We start from the raw sequence: 18,319 nt of genomic DNA, 5'->3' as shown, positions 1-18,319 counted from the left end.
GGGCTATGGGCAAAAGTAGTTCACTGTATAATGAACAGGGTACCATTTCAGACCCAGCCATGTAATACAGTGACGTCGTTGTACCATAACTCAGTAGTTTGATAATGGCTGGATGAAGGAGGAGCCCCTCTCTCCCTAACCTGGTTGAACCCTATCCCTCCTTAGCCTGGTTGAACCCTATCTCTCCCTAACCTGGTTGAACCGGACTGAACCCTATCCCTCCCTAGCCTGGTTGAACCCTATCCCTCCCTAGCCTGGTTGAACCAGACTGAACCCTATCCCTCCCTAGCCTGGTTGAACCCTATCCCTCCCTAGCCTGGTTGAACCCTATCCCTCCCTAGCCTGGTTGAACCCTATCTCTCCCTAGCCTGGTTGAACCGGACTGAACCCTATCCCTCCCTAGCCTGGTTGAACCGGACTGAACCCTATCCCACCCTAGCCTGGTTGAACCCTATCCCACCCTAGCCTGGTTGAACCGGACTGAACCCTATCCCTCCCTAGCCTGGTTGAACCAAACTGAACCCTATCCCTCCCTAGCCTGGTTGAACCAGACTGAACCCTATCCCTCCCTAGCCTGGTTGAACCCTATCCCTCCCTAGCCTGGTTGAACCCTATCCCTCCCTAGCCTGGTTGAACCCTATCCCTCCCTAGCCTGGTTGAACCCTATCCCTCCCTAGCCTGGTTGAACCCTATCCCTCCCTAGCCTGGTTGAACCCTATCCCACCCTAGCCTGGTTGAACCGGACTGAACCCTATCCCTCCCTAGCCTGGTTGAACCGGACTGAACCCTATCCCACCCTAGCCTGGTTGAACCCTATCCCACCCTAGCCTGGTTGAACCCTATCCCTCCCTAGCCTGGTTGAACCAGACTGAACCCTATCCCTCCCTAGCCTGGTTGAACCCTATCCCTCCCTAGCCTGGTTGAACCGGACTGAACCCTATCCCTCCCTAGCCTGGTTGAACCCTATCCCTCCCTAGCCTGGTTGAACCAGACTGAACCCTATCCCTCCCTAGCCTGGTTGAACCCTATCCCTCCCTAGCCTGGTTGAACCCTATCCCTCCCTAGCCTGGTTGAACCCTATCCCTCCCTAGCCTGGTTGAACCAGACTGAACCCTGCGCTCACCAACATTGTCTGATTTAGTGCCTTATGATTTAGTGCCTGGGCTTGTCCACTCTGTTGTAATGAGCCCTGTGTGGCTTGTGGGCATTGTAGAGGGAAACAGAAGATTACATCCTCATCTAGCGTCTACCGGAGGTTACTGACGTAACCCCGGTTCTGTTTCTCTCACGACCCCATTTTCAAATCCCCTAGTTTGGGAAAAACGCTGCTTCAGGGTATCGCCTTCTCGCCCTCAGGAGGACGGTAGTCGCCCGTTCCTGGTCTCCAGTCCCACAAACGGAGCAGAGTCTCAGCGGGAGGGTTGGGTGGCCCACGACCCCTACGACCTACACTTTGGAGACACACACTACTACAGCTACAGCCGTGACTGCTGGGACTGGACAGCCATGCCACGCACCCGCTTCGCCTCAGAGTACGGCTTCCAGTCCTGGCCCTCCTTCTCCACCTTGCAGAAGGTACTGTCCCAAGGTTGGGGGATGACCACATTTCAATTCCTTTATTGTGCTACCTTCACGTCATCCAGTGATTTTAGATTTTCTCTGCCCTCAGGTGTCTGTGTCAGAAGACTGGAGCTATGGGAGTCACTTCTCTTCTCACCGTCAGCACCACCAAACTGGCAACCAGCAGATGCTCCAGCAGGCTGGGCTACACTACCAGCTCCCAGCCTCGGCAGATCCACTGAAGAGATACAGAGACACGCTATACATCACACAGGTACCCCTTCAGAAAGGATTCACACCCCTGTGAGACTTTTTCCACATTTTGTTGTGTTACAGCCTGAATTTAAAAGTGATTAAATTGAGATTTTTGGTGACTGGCCTACACACCATATCACATAATGTCAAAGGAATTATGGGTTTTTTTTCGAAATGTTTACAAATTAATTGTTATGGCAAGCCTAAATATGTTCAGGAGTAAAAATGTGCTTAACAAGTCACATAACAAGTTGCATGGATTGTTTAACATGATTTTTGAATGACTACCTCATCTCTGTACCCCACACATACATACAATTATCTGTAAGGTCCCTCAGTCAAGCAGTGAATATCAAACACAGATTCAACCACAAAGACCAGGGAGGTTTTCCAATGCAAAGAAGGGCATTGAATATCCCTTTAAGAATGGTGAAGTTATTAATTACACTTTGGATGGTGTATCAATACACCCAGTCACTACAAAGATACAGGCGTCCTTCCTAACTCAGTTGCCCGAGAGGAAGGAAACCGTTCAGGGATTTCACCACGAGGCCAATGGTGACTTAAAAACAGTTACAGAGTTTAATGGCTGTGAAAGGAGAAAACTGAGGATGGCTCAACAACATTGTAGTTACTCCACAATACTAGCATAATTGACAGATTGAAAAGAAGGAAGCCTGTACAGAATAAAAATATTCCAAAACATGCATCCTGTTTGCAACTAGGCACTAAAGTAATACTACAAAAAATGTGGCAAAGCAATTCACTTTTTGTCCCGAATACAAAGTGTTATGTTTGGGACAAATTCAATACAACACATTACTGAGTACCACTCTCCATATTTCCAATCAAATCAAATTTTATTTGTCACATGTGCCGAATACAACAGGTGTAGACATTACAGTGAAATGCTTACAAGCCCTTAACCAACAATGCAGTTTTAAGAAAAATACAATGCAAATAGCCCGGGTAGCCATTTGATTAGCTGTTCAGGCATAGTGGTGGCTGCATCATGTTATGTGTATGCTTGTAATCGTTTTTCAGGATAAGAAAGAAATGGATTGGAGCTAAGCACAGGCAAAATCCTATAGAAAAGCCTGGTAAATCTGCTTTCCACCAGACACTGGGAGATTAATTGACCTTTCATCAGGACAATAACCTAAAACACAAGGCCAAATCTACACTGGAGAAGATGGATTGAGTGGCCAAGTTAGTTTTTATTTAATCTACTTGAACATCTATGGTAAGACCTGAAAATGGTTGTCTAACAACGATCAACAACCAATTTGACAGAGCTTGAAAAATCTTTAAAAGAATAATGGGCAAATGTTGCACAATCCAGGAGTGGAAAGCTCTTAGAGACTGACCCAGAAAGACTCACAGCTGTAATCGCTGCCAAAGGTGATTCTAACATTTTCTGAGGCGTGAATACTTATGTAAATTAGATATTTCTGTATTTCATTTTCAATAAATGTGCAAACATTTCTAAAAACATGTTTTCATTTTGTCATTCAGGTGTATTGTATGTAGATGGGTGACACATTTATTTATTTATTTTTAATCCATTTTGAATTCAGGCTGTAACACCACAAAATGGGGAATAAGTCAAGGGGAATAAGTCAAGGGGTATGAATACTTTCTGAAGGCACTGTACATTACACAGGTACACCAGATGCTTTACACCACAGCCAGAGATCAGAGCTTGTGTTCACTTTGCCTTGACACACATATATATATAGCGACTCCATAGGAGGCTACAGCCATCTGTCTCAGGGTTCACTGTGACTGGTCTTCCTCCAGGTCATGCAGGCCCAGTGTGTTAAGGCCCAGACAGAGTTCTACCGCCGCAGCCAGAGTGAGGTCATCGAGGGCAAAGGTCACACCATGGGAGCTCTCTATTGGCAACTCAATGATATCTGGCAGGGCCCTTCCTGGTCCTCTATAGGTAGGTACTGTTACTGTATGTACTGGAGGGCATTTACACATTACACATCTGCATGTACTGGAGGGCATTTACACATTACACATCTGCATGTACTGGAGGGCATTTACACATCACACATCTGCATGTACTGGAGGGCATTTACACATCACACATCTGCATGTACTGGAGGGCATTTACACATCACACATCTGCATGTACTGGAGGGCATTTACACATCACACATCTGCATGTACTGGAGGGCATTTACACATTACACATCTGCATGTACTGGAGGGCATTTACACATCACACATCTGCATGTACTGGAGGGCATTTACCCATCACACATCTGCATGTACTGGAGGGCATTTACCCATCACACATCTGCATGTACTGGAGGGCATTTACACATTACACATCTGCATGTACTGGAGGGCATTTACACATTACACATCTGCATGTACTGGAGGGCATTTACCCATCACACATCTGCATGTACTGGAGGGCATTTACACATTACACATCTGCATGTACTGGAGGGCATTTACACATCACACATCTGCATGTACTGGAGGGCATTTACCCATTACACATCTGCATGTACTGGAGGGCATTTACACATTACACATCTGCATGTACTGGAGGGCATTTACACATCACACATCTGCATGTACTGGAGGGCATTTACACATCTGCATGATTATGTCCCATGTTGCCTTTTGTCTGAAGTGTCCGTTAAAATAAAATACTTTAAAATGTTAAAAACATATTTAGCAGATGTTATTGCGGGTGTAGCGAAAAAGCTTGTGTTCCGAGCTCCAACAGTGCAGTAATATCTAACAATTCACAACAATAAACACAAATGTTAAAATGGGTCGAGAGTTTCAAGTTCCGTGGTGTCCACATCACCAACGAACTATCATGGTCCAAACACACCAAGACAGTCGTGAAGAGGGCACGACAAAGCCTATTCCCCCTCAGGAGACTGAAAAGATTTGGCATGGGTCCTCAGATCCTCAAAAGGTTCTACAGCTGCACCATCGAGAGCATCCTGACTGGTTGCATTACTGCCTGGTATGGCAACTGCTCGGCCTCCGACCGCAAGGCACTACAGAGGGTAGTGCGTACGGCCCACTACATCACTGGGGCCAAGCTTCCTGCCATCCAAGACCTACAGTGGGGAGAACAAGTATTTGATACACTGCCGATTTTGCAGGGTTTCCTACTTACAAAGCATGTAGAGGTCTGTAATTTTTTATCATAGGTACACTTCAACTGTGAGAGACGGAATCTAAAACAAAAATCCAGAAAATCACATTGTATGATTTTTAAGTAATTAATTTGCATTTTATTGCATGACATAAGTATTTGATACATCAGAAAAGCAGAACTTAATATTTGGTACAGAAACCTTTGTTTGCAATTACAGAGATCATACGTTTCCTGTAGGTCTTGACCAGGTTTGCACACACTGCAGCAGGGATTTTGGCCCACTCCTCCATACAGACCTTCTCCAGATCCTTCAGGTTTCGGGTCTGTCGCTGGGCAATACGGACTTTCAGCTCCCTCCAAAGATTTTCTATTGGGTTCAGGTCTGGAGACTGGCTAGGCCACTCCAGGACCTTGAGATGCTTCTTACGGAGCCACTCCTTAGTTGCCCTGGCTGTGTGTTTCGGGTCATTGTCATGCTGGAAGACCCAGCCACGACCCATCTTCAATGCTCTTACTGAGGGAAGGACGTTGTTGGCCAAGATCTTGCGATACATGGCCCCATCCATCCTCCCCTCAATACGGTGCAGTCGTCCTGTCCCCTTTGCAGAAAAGCATCCTCAAAGAATGATGTTTCCACCTCCATGCTTCACGGTTGGGATGGTGTTCTTGGGGTTGTACTCATCCTTCTTCTTCCTCCAAACACGGCAAGTGGAGTTTAGACCAAAAAGCTCAATTTTTGTCTCATCAGACCACATGACCTTCTCCCATTCCTCCTCTGGATCGTCCAGATGGTCATTGGCACACTTCAGACGGGCCTGGACATGCGCTGGCTTGAGCAGGGGGACCTTGCGTGCGCTGCAGGATTTTAATCCATGACGGCGTAGTATGTTACTAATGGTTTTCTTTGAGACTGTGGTCCCAGCTCTCTTCAGGTCATTGACCAGGTCCTGCCGTGTAGTTCTGGGCTGATCCCTCACCTTCCTCATGATCATTGATGCCCCACGAGGTGAGATCTTGCATGGAGCCCCAGACCGAGGGTGATTGACCGTCATCTTGAACTTCTTACATTTTCTAATAATTGCGCCAACAGTTGTTGCCTTCTCACCAAGCTGCTTGCCTATTGTCCTGTAGCCCATCCCAGCCTTGTGCAGGTCTACAATTGTATCCCTGATGTCCTTACACAGCTCTCTGATCTTGGCCATTGTGGAGAGGTTGGAGTCTGTTTGATTGAGTGTGTGGACAGGTGTCTTTTATACAGGTAACGAGTTCAAACAGGTGCAGTTAATACAGGTAATGAGTGGAGAACAGGAGGGCTTCTTAAAGAAAAACTAACAGGTCTGTGAGAGCCGGAATTCTTACTGGTTGGTAGGTGATCAAATACTTATGTCATGCAATAAAATGCAAATGAATTACTTAAAAATCATACAATGTGATTTTCTGGATTTTTTGTTTTAGATTCCATCTCTCACAGTTGATGTGTACCTATGATAAAAATTACAGACCTCTACATGCTTTGTAAGTAGGAAAACCTGCAAAATCAGCAGTGTATCAAATACTTGTTCTCCCCACTGTATATACTAGGCAGTGTCAGAGGAAGGCCCTCCTTCGTTGCCCGGGCGGTGTGTTTGGGATCATTGTCATGCTGAAAGACCCAGCCACGTTTCATCTTCAATGCCCTTGCTGATGGAAGGAGGTTTTCACTAAAATATCACGATACATGGCCCCATTCATTCTTTCCTTTACACGGATCAGTCGTCCTGGTCCCTTTGCAGAAAAACAGCCCCAAAGCATGATGTTTCCACCCCCATGCTTCACAGTAGGTATGGTGTTCTTTGGATGCAACTCAGCATTCTTTGTCCTCCAAACACGACGAGTTGAGTTTTTACCAAAAAGTTATATTTTGGTTTCATCTGACCATATGACATTCACCCAATCCTCTTCTGGATCATCCAAATGCACTCTAGCAAACTTCAGACGGGCCTGGACATGTACTGGCTTAAGCAGGGGGACACGTCTGGCACTGCAGGATTTGAGTCCCTGGCGGCGTAGTGTGTTACTGATGGTAGGCTTTGTTACTTTGGTCCCAGCTCTCTGCAGGTCATTCACTAGGTCCCCCCGTGTGGTTCTGGGATTTTTGCTCACCGTTCTTGTGATCATTTTGACCCCACGGGGTGAGGTCTTGCATGGAGCCCCAGATCGAGGGAGATTATCAGTGGTCTTGTATGTCTTCCATTTCCTAATAATTGCTCCCACAGTTGATTTCTTCAAACCAAGCTGCTTACCTATTGCAGATTCAGTCTTCCCAGCCTGGTGCAGGTCTACAATTTTGTTTCTGGTGTCCTTTGACAGCTCTTTGGTCTTGGCAATAGTGGAGTTTGGAGTGTGACTGTTTGAGGTTGTGGACGGGTGTCTTTTATACTGATAACAAGTTCAAACAGGTGCCATTAATACAGGTAACGAGTGGAGGACAGAGGAGCCTCTTAAAGAAGAAGTTACAGGTCTGTGAGAGCCAGAAATCTTGCTTGTTTGTAGGTGACCAAATACTTATTTTCCACCATAATTTGCAAATAAATTCATTAAAAATGTGATTTTCTGGAGAAAAAAAATCTCAATTTGTCTGTCATAGTTGACGTGTACCTATGATGAACATTACAGGCCTCTCTCATCTTTTTAAGTGGGAGAACTTGCACAATTGGTGGCTGACTAAATACTTTTTTCCCCCACTGTATATGGACAAGCAATGTCAGAGTGGCATGGACTAAGATACAGTAGAATATTATAGAATAGAATGCAGTATATACATATGAGATGAGTAGTGCAAGATATGGAAACATTATTAAAGTGACTAGTGTTCCATTTCTTAAAGTGGCCAGTGATTTCAATAGGCAGCAGCAGCCTCTAATGTGTTACATTTTAGTCATTTAGCAGACGCTCTTATCCAGAGCGACTTACAGTTAGTGAGTGCATACATTTTTCATACTGGCCCCCCGTGGGAATCGAACACACAACCCTGGCGTTACAAGCGCCATGTTCTACCAACTGAGCTACAGGAGGCTTCATATCATACAGTGCCTCTGAAGCAGAGGAGGTCAAAATCAGTCACCCTCGGCGGAAGGGGAAATTGCCTTTTGGTCTCATGGTCAAGACGTTGGTTTCTCCCATGGGAGACCAGGGTTCAGATCCTGCGCTTCACTGTTCTTCTTCTTCGTCTGCAGAGTTTGGTGGGAAGTGGAAGATGCTGCATTACTTTGCCCAGGACTTCTTCTCCCCTGTGCTGCCGGTGGGCTTCGAGGACCAGGGTAGTCTGGTGGTCTATGCTGTGTCTGACCTGAGCCACGACCTTCACCTCAGGACTGTGGTACGTTGACCCTCTCGCCATTTTCAACCCATAAAATAACTGTTTCTCAATACCACATTGAGTCCACACATTAAAAACACAGAACACAGAACACAGAACATTTCTGTTTATTAACCTATTGATGCAGTCAGATCCATAATTATCTTGATAAAGATTAGCAAAAAATACTGTATAAAATAAATAATACAAATATTGATCTACAGTGCATTCGGAAAGTATTCAGACCCCTCGACTTTTTCCACATTTTGTTACGTTACAGCCTTATTCTAAAATGGATTAAATTAATTTTTTTCCTCATCAATCTACACACAATACCCCATGATGACAAAGTGAAAACAGATTTCTTGAAAATGTTGCTAATTTATTAACAATACAAAACAGAAATACCTTATTTACATAAGTATTCAGACCCTTTGCTGTGAGACTCGAAATTTAGCTCAGGTACATCCTGTTTCCATTGATCATCCTTGAGATGTTTCTACAACTTGATTGGAGTCCACCTGTGGTAAATTCATTTGATTGGACATGATTTAGAAAGGCACACACCTGTCTATATAAGGCCCCACAGTTGACAGTGCATGTCAGAGCAAAAACCAAGCCATGAGGTCCGTAGAGCTCCGAGACAGGATTGTGTCGAGGCACAGATCTGAGGAAGGGTACCAAAACATGTCTGCAGCATTGAAGGTCCCCAAGAACACAGTGGCCTCCATCATTCTTAAATGGAAGAAGTTTGGAACCACCAACACTCTTCCTAGAGCTGGCCTCCCGGCCAAACTGAGCAATTAGGGGAGAGGTGCCTTGGTCAGGGAGGTGACCAAGAACCCGATGGTCACTGACAGAGCTGTAGAGTTCCTCTGTGGAGATGGGAGAACCTTCCAGAAGGACAACCATCTCTGCAGCACTCCACCAATCAGGCCTTTATGGTAGAGTGGCCAGACAGAAGCCACTCTTCAGTAAAAGGCACATGACAGCCCGCTTGGAGTTTGCTAAAATGCACCTAAAGAACTCACAGACCATGAGAAACAAGATTCTCTGGTCTGATGAAACCAAGATTGAACTCTTTGGCCTGAATGCCAAGCGTCACGTCTGGAGGAAACCTGGCACCATCCCTACGGTGAAGCATGGTGGTGGCAGCATCATGCTGTGGGGATGTTTTTCAGCGGCAGAGACTGGGAGACTAGTCAGGGTCGAGGGAAAGATGAACGGAGCAAAGTACAGAGAGATCCTTGATGAAAACCTGCTCCAGAGCGCTCAGGACCTCAGACTGGGGCGACGGTTCACCTTCCAACAGGACAAGGACCCTAAGCACACAGCCAAGACAACGCAGGAGTGGCTTCGGGACAAGTCTCTGAATGTCCTTGAGTGGCCCAGCACTCTGATCGAACATCTCTGGAGAGACCTGAAAATAGCTGTGCAGCGACGCTCCCCATCCAACCTGACAGAGATTGAGAGGATCTGCAGAGAAGAATGGGAGAAACTCCACAAATGCTGGTGTGCCAAGCTTGTAGCGTCATACCCAAGAAGATTCGAGACTGTAATCGCTGCCAAAGGTGCTTCAAGTAATATAAAAAAAATCTACAAAAAGATAGGAGTCAAGATTATTGGTAAACCTAATTTCAGTACACCCCCCTGTTTTATGAGATTGGAGAACACATTGGGAGGGATCTTAGACCAGTCCTCCATTCAGAATCATTCCAGGTCCTTGATATCCTTTGTCTGCGCATATGGACTGCCCTCTTCAATTAAAACAACATGTTTTCAATGGGGTTCATGTCCGAAGATTGAGATGGCCATTGCAAAATGTTTATTTTGTGGTCAATTAACAATTTATTCGTGGATTTTGATGTGTGTTTGGGGATATCAGCCTCCGGGCAGAGGCAAAAAGGTTTTTGGCAAAAATATGCTGGTACTTGGTAAAGTTTCATGATGCCATTGACCTTAACAAGGGCTACAGGACAGGTTGAAAGCAAAATGGTTCATCTTCGATTTTATGGGGCTATGTTGGTTCCACTGGTCCTGAGGCCCTTTTTAAGGTCATGAAATATTCCAGGTACTTGGACATTTTAGCCAACAACCTGGATGCCTCTGCCAGGATCCAAGTGGATCTTCCAGCAAGATAACATCAAAATCCACAAATAAATGGTTTATTGACCACAAAATCAATATTTGGCAATGGCCATCTCAGTCTCCAGACTTGAACCCAATTGAAAACCTGTGGTTTGAATTGAAGAGGGCAGTCCATAAGCGCAGACGAAGGATATCAAGGATCAGAAAATATTCTGATTGGAGGAACGGTCTAAGATCCCTCCCAATGTGTTCTCCAATCTCATCAGGCATTATAGAAAAAGGCTCAGTGTCGTTATCCTAGCAAGGGGAGGGTGCTAGAATATTGAAAACAAGGGTGCCAATAATATTGACCCCTATCTTAAAAATGTTTTTATTACTTGTTAAACAAAATTTCTTTCTCTGAGCAATTGTATTAGTATAAAATAAAATACTTGTAATTCTTTTTACAATAAAGTTCAGTATTTGTATTTATTTTATACACTCTTCTTTCTCGTCTTTATCAAGGGTGTCAATAATTATGGACCGTATTTATGTAAGTACTTCACTACTGCCCTTTAGAACCAGTCCCCAGGCAGGCGAAGTGGATAACTATTTTCCTCCGTAGTCCTCAGGCAGGCAAAGTGGATAACTCTAATCCAATAGTCTGCTGCTGGAAAAACCTATGTGTTATGGCTTTACACCCCCTGCTATATTGTGGATAAAGAGTTACCTGTCTAACAGAACACAGAGGGTGTTCTTTAATGGAAGCCTCTCAAACATAATCCAGGTAGAATCAGGAATTCCCCAGGGCAGCTGTTTTTCAATCTTTACTAACGACATGCCACTGGCTCTGAGTAAAGCCAGTGTGTCTTTGTATGCGGATGACTCAACACTATACACGTCAGCTACAACAGCGACTGAAATGACTGCAACACTTAACAAAGAGCTGCAGTTAGCTTCAGAATGGGTGGCAAGGAATAAGTTAGTCCTAAATATTTCAAAAACATAAAGCATTGTATTTGGGTCAAATCATTCACTAAACCCTAAACCTCAACTACATCTTGTAATGAATAATGTGGGAATTGAGCAAGTTGAGGAGACTAAACTGCTTGGAGTAACCCTGGATTGTAAACTGTCATGGTCAAAGCATATTGATACAACAGCAGCTAAGATGGGGAGAAGTCTGTCCATAATAAAGCGCTGCTCTGCCTTCTTAACAGCACTATCAACAAGGCAGGTCCTACAGGCCCTAGTTTTGTCACACCTGGACTACTGTTCAGTCGTGTGGTCAGGTGCCACAAAGAGGGACTTGGGAAAATTGCAGTTGGCTCAGAACAGGGCAGCACGGCTGGCCCTTAAAAGTACACGGAGAGCAAACATTAATGATATGCATGTCAGTCTCTCCTGGCTCAAAGTGGAGGAGAGATTGACTTCATCACTACTTGTTTTTGTAAGAGGTGTTGACATGCTGAATGCACCGAGCTGTCTGTTTTAAATTACTAGCACACAGCTCTGACACCCATGCATACCCCACAAGACATGCCACCAGAGGTCTCTTCACAGTCCAGAACAGACTACGGGAAACACACAATTCTACATAGAGCCATGACTACATAAACAACACTTTATGGAACAGCGCGGACTGTGAAGAAACACACACACACACACACACACACACACGCACTCTACACACACACATTTTAATATTGTTATTTTGCTGTATTATTGATGTTGTATTGTAAATATGTTATGGTAGAGTAGTATGTAATAAGGTGTTGTGTTATGGATTGTTTTATTGTATGTAAGTTGTGGTTGGACCCCAGGAAGAGTAGCTGCTGCCTTGGCAGGAACTAATGGGGATCCATAATAAACCCCAGGAAGAGTAGCTGCTGCCTTGGCAGGAACTAATGGGGATCCATAATAAACCCCAGGAAGAGTAGCTGCTGCCTTGGCAGGAACTAATGGGGATCCATAATAAACCCCAGGAAGAGTAGCTGCTGCCTTGGCAGGAACTAATGGGGATCCATAATAAACCCCAGGAAGAGTATCTGCTGCCTTGGCAGGAACTAATGGGGATCCCTAATAAACCCCAGGAAGAGTAGCTGCTGCCTTGGCAGGAACTAATGGGGATCCATAATAAACCCCAGGAAGAGTAGCTGCTGCCTTGGCAGGAACTAATGGGGATCCATAATAAACCCCAGGAAGAGTAGCTGCTGCCTTGGCAACCGCTAATGGGGATCCCTAATAAATAAAAACACCATCGGTGACAGAGTAGTGATTGTAGACTGATTTATCTTGTTATCAGGTTTCGGTGTATGAGTGGAGCAGTCTGGATCCTGTGTGCACTGTGGCTTCCGGACAGGTGCTGGTGGAAGGAGGAAGTGCTGAGGTCATCCACAAACAGCCAATCACAGCCCTGCTGGCGGGGTGTGGGGGTGGGAGCTGTACCCGCCTCACCTGTCTCCTGACCTTTCACCTTGAGGATGTCAACGGCCAGCAAGGTCCCATCAACCACCTCTTCCTCAGCTCACCCAAAAAGGCCCAGGGGATGCTGAGACCCAACATCACTGTAAGATGAACCAATAGGAAGGACACACTCTCCAGCAGCACAATGACATCATCACAACTGACTGCAGCATCTTCGTTAGTTCTGGTTCTAATTACGTCACATCAATCACATTTGTCCGCTGGATCTCCTATAGGGCAGTTGGGGTTAATATACAGATTGTTATTGGATAGATAAGGAGTGCTATATTTCAGCCCCCCCGTCCCCCCCTGTCTCTCCGGATGGCAGCATGACTAATGTATACACTCTTATGGTAGTCTGGGTTAATACACAGCTTGTTATTGGTTGTGCGTTTATAATACATTACGCATAGTTCATACGGTGTTATAAACGTGCCTATAACACATCACGAATAGGGTATTGATAGGAATGGACCAGGAGTGCTCAGTTTTCAGCCCGTCTCTCTGGATGGCAGCATGACTCCCGTAGTGACCCCTCTCTCTCTCTCTCCTCAGGCCAAGGTGCAGCAGGACGAGGTGGGAGAATACACCGTGACCCCTCTCTCTCTCTCTCTCCTCTCAGGCCAAGGTGCAGCAGGACGAGGTGGGAGAATACACCGTGACCCCTCTCTCTCTCTCTCTCTCCTCTCAGGCCAAGGTGCAGCAGGACGAGGTGGGAGAATACACTGTGACCCCTCTCTCTCTCTCCTCTCAGGCCAAGGTGCAGCAGGACGAGGTGGGAGAATACACCGTGACCCCCTCTTCTCTCCTCTCAGGCCAAGGTGCAGCAGGACGAGGTGGGAGAATACACCGTGACCCCTCTCTCTCTCTCTCTCTCCTCTCAGGCCAAGGTGCAGCAGGACGAGGTGGGAGAATACACTGTGACCCCTTTCTCTCTCTCTCTCCTCTCAGGCCAAGGTGCAGCAGGACGAGGTGGGAGAATACACTGTGACCCCTCTCTCTCTCTCTCTCCTCTCAGGCCGAGGTGCAGCAGGACGAGGTGGGAGAATACACTGTGACCCCTCTCTCTCTCTCCTCTCAGGCCAAGGTGCAGCAGGACGAGGTGGGAGAATACACTGTGACCCCTCTCTCTCTCTCTCCTCTCAGGCCAAGGTGCAGCAGGACGAGGTGGGAGAATACACCGTGACCCCCCCTCTCTCTCTCTCCTCTCAGGCCAAGGTGCAGCAGGACGAGGTGGGAGAATACACCGTGACCCCTCTCTCTCTCTCTCTCTCCTCTCAGGCCAAGGTGCAGCAGGACGAGGTGGGAGAATACACTGTGACCCCTCTCTCTCTCTCTCTCCTCTCAGGCCAAGGTGCAGCAGGACGAGGTGGGAGAATACACTGTGACCCCTCTCTCTCTCTCTCTCCTCTCAGGCCGAGGTGCAGCAGGACGAGGTGGGAGAATACACTGTGACCCCTCTCTCTCTCTCCTCTCAGGCCAAGGTGCAGCAGGACGAGGTGGGAGAATACACCGTGACCCCTCCTCTCTCTCTCTCTCTCCTCTCAGGCCAAGGTGCAGCAGGACGAGGTGGGAGAATACACCGTGACCCCTCTCTCTCTCTCCTCTCAGGCCAAGGTGCAGCAGGACGAGGTGGGAGAATACACTGTGACCTCTCTCTCTCTCTCTCCTCTCAGGCCAAGGTGCAGCAGGACGAGGTGGGAGAATACACCGTGACCCCTCTCTCTCTCTCTCCTCTCAGGCCAAGGTGCAGCAGGACGAGGTGGGAGAATACACTGTGACCTCTCTCTCTCTCTCTCTCTCTCAGGCCGAGGTGCAGCAGGACGAGGTGGGAGAATACACCGTGACCCCTCTCTCTCTCTCTCTCCTCTCAGGCCAAGGTGCAGCAGGACGAGGTGGGAGAATACACTGTGACCTCTCTCTCTCTCTCTCTCCTCTCAGGCCAAGGTGCAGCAGGACGAGGTGGGAGAATACACTGTGACCTCTCTCTCTCTCTCTCTCCTCTCAGGCCAAGGTGCAGCAGGACGAGGTGGGAGAATACACTGTGACCTCTCTCTCTCTCTCTCCTCTCAGGCCGAGGTGCAGCAGGACGAGGTGGGAGAATACACCGTGACCCCTCTCTCTCTCTCTCTCCTCTCAGGCCAAGGTGCAGCAGGACGAGGTGGGAGAATACACTGTGACCTCTCTCTCTCTCTCTCTCCTCTCAGGCCAAGGTGCAGCAGGACGAGGTGGGAGAATACACTGTGACCTCTCTCTCTCTCTCTCCTCTCAGGCCAAGGTGCAGCAGGACGAGGTGGGAGAATACACCGTGACCCCTCTCTCTCTCTCTCTCTCCTCAGGCCAAGGTGCAGCAGGACGAGGTGGGAGAATACACCGTGACCCCTCTCTCTCTCTCTCCTCTCAGGCCAAGGTGCAGCAGGACGAGGTGGGAGAATACACTGTGACCTCTCTCTCTCTCTCTCCTCTCAGGCCAAGGTGCAGCAGGACGAGGTGGGAGAATACACCGTGACCCCTCTCTCTCTCTCCTCTCAGGCCGAGGTGCAGCAGGACGAGGTGGGAGAATACACTGTGACCCCTCTCTCTCTCCTCTCAGGCCAAGGTGCAGCAGGACGAGGTGGGAGAATACACTGTGACCCCTCTCTCTCTCCTCAGGCCAAGGTGCAGCAGGACGAGGTGGGAGAATACACCGTGACCCCTCTCTCTCTCTCTCTCCTCTCAGGCCAAGGTGCAGCAGGACGAGGTGGGAGAATACACCGTGACCCCTCTCTCTCTCTCCTCTCAGGCCGAGGTGCAGCAGGACGAGGTGGGAGAATACACTGTGACCCCTCTCTCTCTCCTCTCAGGCCAAGGTGCAGCAGGACGAGGTGGGAGAATACACTGTGACCCCTCTCTCTCTCTCCTCTCAGGCCAAGGTGCAGCAGGACGAGGTGGGAGAATACACCGTGACCCCTCTCTCTCTCTCCTCTCAGGCCGAGGTGCAGCAGGACGAGGTGGGAGAATACACTGTGACCCCTCTCTCTCTCCTCTCAGGCCAAGGTGCAGCAGGACGAGGTGGGAGAATACACCGTGACCCCTCTCTCTCTCTCTCCTCTCAGGCCAAGGTGCAGCAGGACGAGGTGGGAGAATACACCGTGACCCCTCTCTCTCTCTCTCTCCTCTCAGGCCAAGGTGCAGCAGGACGAGGTGGGAGAATACACTGTGACCTCTCTCTCTCTCTCTCCTCTCAGGCCGAGGTGCAGCAGGACGAGGTGGGAGAATACACTGTGACCCCTCTCTCTCTCTCTCCTCTCAGGCCGAGGTGCAGCAGGACGAGGTGGGAGAATACACTGTGACCCCTCTCTCTCTCTCCTCTCAGGCCGAGGTGCAGCAGGACGAGGTGGGAGAATACACCGTGACCCCTCTCTCTCTCTCTCTCTCCTCAGGCCAAGGTGCAGCAGGACGAGGTGGGAGAATACACCGTGACCCTGCAGTCCTCCGCCGTAGCAGCCTTCGTATGGCTGGATGTGGGGGACGTCCCAGGACGATTCGGCACCAACGGGTTCCTCATGGTCACCAGGAACAGAACAGTGACCTTTAACCCCTGGGGTCTGACTAGTACCCAGCAGCTAGCCAAGGCTCTGACTGTTACGTCATTGAGAGATGTGTACTGACATGGCATCCTATACCCAACGTAGTGCACTACTTTTGACCAGATCCCTATGGGTTGTGTACTATATAGGGAATAGGGTGCAGTTTGGGACGTACTTACTGAACCACTACCCAGTACCCAGGAGTTAACCCAGACCCTCTCTATAACCTCTCAGAGATGAGTACTGAGACCCTCTCGCTAACCTCTCTCAGAAATGAGTACTGAGACCCTCTCCCTAACCTCTGAGATGAGTACTGAGACCCTCTCCCTAACCTCTGAGATGAGTACTGAGACCCTCTCCCTAACCTCTGAGATGAGTACTGAGACCCTCTCCCTAACCTCTGAGATGAGTACTAAGACCCTCTCTATAACCTCTCAGAGATGAGTACTAAGACCCTCTCCCTAACCTCTGAGATGAGTACTGAGAATAAGAATCATGCAAATCATTTGTTGTTGTGACAGCCAAATATGTTAATGACACGTGAGGCTGCTGAAAACCTTTATTGAAATGACAAAAAAGTGTCAGTAGTTTGCTGAAGATGGCGCCAAAAGTTAGGCTAATTACATGGGTGTAACGGGAGTACCCTACGTCTGTACCCTGCTCGGTGGTGTGGTCACGTTAAGCCACGCCTTGCCTGGAACTCAATCAATTAAGAAAATCTAATTTTCTGGTGCTCCTAAATTTCATGTGGTGCGCCTAATTTTTTTAAGTAGGGAAAACCAGTGCTACCAATGTTTTTTTTTGTTTTTTTTTGCCCTGACTGAAACCCTCTCCCTAACCTCCCTCAGAGATGAGTACTGAGACACGAGAAACCCCAACACTCTCAGACGGTGGATGGACAATGTTGTGTGTGAGATTTGTTGTAAATAAGATATAATTGAAGGAATTTGCAATAATAAAGTAAATGGAGATATATTTTGTATGTTTTTATTTTGCTATAATTTAGATTTGTCAATTTCAGACTACAATGAAAGTCCAATGTTGTTGGTAAGGCTTTACATACACTAATTAACTATCTAACTACTGTAGGCCATTGGGTTTAGGAGCCTACAGTAAATTGGAATACCATTAAGTGATATCCACAAGGAGCCAGTGGGAATAAATTACCAAAGTACCCTTCATATTTCACTTTGTCTTCACTGTCCCCGCTACCCAAAACTACACGTTCTAAAACTGGGATTGAAGTAACAGTCCATTTTACCATTGTTCCATGTGTTGTCATATGGGGGCTATCAATTTATTCCCATTTAATCCTCTACTAAATGTTTTCATTCTGTAATTCAGTGAACATGTTGCAATTTGCCAGGCAAGTGTGTGGTCAGTCAGAACGGTCACCTCCATATTGGTCTCCCCCGAGGTGATATTTTAACCGCTAGAGGGCTTTCTGATCACTGCAACTGCTGATAGGATAGCCCCGCTAGTATTGATTCAGTTACTGATAGGATAGCCCCGCTAGTATTGATTCAGTTACTGATAGGATAGCCCTGCTAGTATTGATTCAGTTACTGATAGGATAGCCCCGCTAGTATTGATTCAGTTACTGATAGGTAAGCCCCGCTAGTATTGATTCAGTTACTGATAGGATAGCCCCGCTAGTATTGATTCAGTTACTGATAGGATAGCCCTGCTAGTATTGATTCAGTTACTGATAGGATAGCCCCGCTAGTATTGATTCAGTTACTGATAGGTAAGCCCCGCTAGTATTGATTCAGTTACTGATAGGATAGCCCCGCTAGTATTGATTCAGTTACTGATAGGATAGCCCTGCTAGTATTGATTCAGTTACTGATAGGATAGCCCCGCTAGTATTGATTCAGTTACTGATAGGATAGCCCTGCTAGTATTGATTCAGTTACTGATAGGATAGCC

General features: G+C 47.3%; 1 protein-coding gene across 1 annotated transcript in view; it reads left to right on the top strand.

Moving 5' to 3' along the window:
- Window positions 1-17,365, top strand: part of manba (mannosidase, beta A, lysosomal) — a 64,960-nt gene extending 47,595 nt beyond the window's left edge. Inside the window, exons 12-17 of the mRNA XM_041857697.1 lie at window positions 1,357-1,575; window positions 1,670-1,834; window positions 3,616-3,760; window positions 8,167-8,309; window positions 12,661-12,924; window positions 16,244-17,365. Coding sequence (XP_041713631.1) covers window positions 1,357-1,575; window positions 1,670-1,834; window positions 3,616-3,760; window positions 8,167-8,309; window positions 12,661-12,924; window positions 16,244-16,471 — 1,164 coding nt within the window. The 3' untranslated portion in view covers window positions 16,472-17,365. The remainder of the gene's footprint in view (window positions 1-1,356; window positions 1,576-1,669; window positions 1,835-3,615; window positions 3,761-8,166; window positions 8,310-12,660; window positions 12,925-16,243) is intronic.
- Window positions 17,366-18,319: the final 954 nt, after the last annotated feature.

Source organism: Coregonus clupeaformis, chromosome 25 (assembly GCF_020615455.1).
Source record: "Coregonus clupeaformis isolate EN_2021a chromosome 25, ASM2061545v1, whole genome shotgun sequence".
NCBI classification, from domain to species: domain Eukaryota; kingdom Metazoa; phylum Chordata; class Actinopteri; order Salmoniformes; family Salmonidae; genus Coregonus; species Coregonus clupeaformis.
Note: the sequence above shows the minus strand (reverse complement) of the source record. Positions and strands in the feature narration are given on the sequence as shown.